This window comes from Aplysia californica, unplaced genomic scaffold (assembly GCF_000002075.1).
Source record: "Aplysia californica isolate F4 #8 unplaced genomic scaffold, AplCal3.0 scaffold00975, whole genome shotgun sequence".
In the NCBI taxonomy this organism is placed as follows: Eukaryota; Metazoa; Mollusca; class Gastropoda; order Aplysiida; family Aplysiidae; genus Aplysia; species Aplysia californica.
Window position 1 is genome coordinate 11,625 of NW_004798245.1, and position 2,647 is coordinate 14,271.

General features: G+C 45.0%; 1 protein-coding gene across 1 annotated transcript in view; it reads right to left on the minus strand.

Annotated features, from left to right (window-relative positions):
* Positions 1–43: 43 nt before the first annotated feature.
* The window catches only part of LOC106013540 (U1 small nuclear ribonucleoprotein 70 kDa), a gene marked incomplete at its 3' end in the record, with an annotated part of 6,756 nt that continues 4,152 nt past the window's right edge, over positions 44–2,647 (minus strand). The window contains 1 exon segment of the mRNA XM_013089540.1: positions 44–235. Within this exon segment, the coding sequence (XP_012944994.1) occupies positions 44–235 (192 nt within the window).

The following is a 2,647-nucleotide window of genomic DNA, read 5'->3' on the forward strand; positions in this document are numbered from 1 at the left end:
CCTTTACTAAATGACCACTGATGTATCTCAATGTCTCTCTCACCCTCAGCATCAGGCCTCTCCCCTCTCTCCCGGCTCCTGCGTCTCTCCCGGCTGCGACTCCTCCTCCTCTCTCGGCTGCGTGACCTGCGTGGCCGCTCCTTGCTGCGTGACCGCCTGCGTCTCTCCCTGCTGCGTGAGCGGTCCCTGCGCCCTATGCCTGGTGGCGGACCTCGCTCATCATCCCCGCGGAACCTGGGCACCCCGCCATGACAGAACGTCACACATCAGCATAAAATATGGTTGTGAACATAAGGTAAAAACGACACGACATCAACGTAACACATCTCATACACCTGACACGTGTATGGCACACAACACATCTCATACACCTGACACGTGTATGGCACACAACACATCTCATACACCTGACACGTGTATGTCACACAACACATCTTTTTTTTTAAGTAACAGTTTTACGGCACTTGCAACACAATAAGGTCATATAGATAATCTAAGTGCGGAAGACCAGAGGTGTTACAAGAGAGTAACAAACAAAACCCAAAAAAAGGAGAGGAGATAGAGATGATACATGTTTAGTTTTAGTAAGAGTTTTCCGCCACTTGCAACACAATAAGGTCATATTATAAGTGCCAAAGATTAGAGGTAGATCTATTACAAGAGAGTCACAGACACAACCAAAGACTAGAGGTAGATCTACTACAAGAGAGTGACAGACACAACTAAGAAAGGAGGAGAGATCAGGACGACATGTTTGATTGGAAAGAATGAGCAAACCACACCAGAGCACCCGCCAACCACCTACTCGATGAGAGAACGTGCGACATCAGCATAAATTATATGGTAAATAACAGGTGAGATTGTCAGACAACACAAATTCTCAATCTCAGGTGAGATTGACCGACATTAACACTAAATATATTGTAAACATCAGGTGACATCGACACAAGTCTTACACCTGACACATCTCTCACGTGTATGTGACACACAACACATCTCACACACGTGTATGTGACACACAACACATCTCACACACGTGTATGTGACACACAACACATCTCACACGTGCATGTGACACACAACGCATCTCACACGTGTATGTGAACACAATGTAGATGTGTTATGTGCTGAAACATGTAGGTGAGTTGTGTATTGCAACACACTGTGTACACGCTGTAGGTGTGTTGTGACATATAGGTGAGTCCTGTGTTGCAATAAACCGTGTGCTCCAGGCCAGTTGACCAAGACCAAAGTGGATTACTCACGGATGACTAGCCTGGATTTTGTGGATTATTCTTGTGAATTTACTGGATTAATCGTGTGGATGTAGTGGATTAATCGTGGATTACTCATGTGAATTTTGTTAATTACTCGTGGATTACCAGTGTTGATTTTGTGGATTACTTGTGGATTACTAATGTAAATTTTGTAGAATACTGGAGGATTATTAGTCTGGATTTTGCGGATTACTTGTGGATTACTCGCTGGGCTTTGTGGATTACGAGCGTAGATTGTGTGTATTACTTGCTGGGCGTTGCGGGTGGATTACTCGCTGGGCTTTCCGGATTACTGGCATGGATTTTGTGCATTCCTAGTGGATTACTCGCTGGGCGTTCTGGATTACTAGCACGGATTTTGTGCATTCCTAGTGGATTACTCGCTGGGCTTTGCGGATTACTGGCATGAATTTTGTGCATTCCTAGTGGATTGCTTGTTGGGCGTTGCGGATTACTTGCACGGATTTTGTGGATTACTAACGTGGATTTCTAGTGGCATCTGGGACGTGCGGCTGGCTGCGCGTGCCATGAGGACGTCTCACCATGAGGACTATGGAGCTGGTCATAGACGCCAGCGCACGGGCTCTAGACAATGAGGTAGGACCTTTTCTCTACACATCACCATGTCCTAAAATGATGTATGTCCTCTCTATGTCCTTATCATATCATCTATGTCCTCTCTATGTCCTTACCCTATCATCTATGTCCTCTCTATGTCCTGACCATATCATCTATGTCCTCTCTATGTCCTCACCCTATCATCTATGTCCTCTCTATGTCCTTACCCTATCATCTATGTCCTCTCTATGTCCTGACCATATCATCTATGTCCTCTCTATGTCCTGACCATATCATCTATGTCCTTACCATGTCCTCTATGCCCTTATCAATGTCTCTATCACGTGACCCAATATCATGTGACCAATGTCTTTATCATGTGACCAATGTCTTTATCATGTGACCCAATGTCTTTATCAAGTCACCAATGTCTTTATCATGTCACCAAGGTCTTTATCATGTGACCCAATGTCTCTATCACGTGACCCAATGTCTCTATCACGTGACCCAATGTCTTTATCATGTCCCCAATGTCTTCATCATGTGACCCAATGTCTTTATCCAGTCACCAATGTCCTCATCACCATCATCACTCGCCAGAACACTATACAGGAACGGGTACCCGGCTAAAGACAACCAAAGAAATCTTGTCAGTATGTTAGTGTTTGAGCGCATGCCCTCCACAGCTTGCACTGTATACTTCCATGAAACCTGAGAATGTACCTGAGTGTTCCGGGGTAATAATGGTTGTAAAGCGCATAGAGCATGCTGAAGACCATGGATATGCACTACACCCTTAGGTATCGAATAAC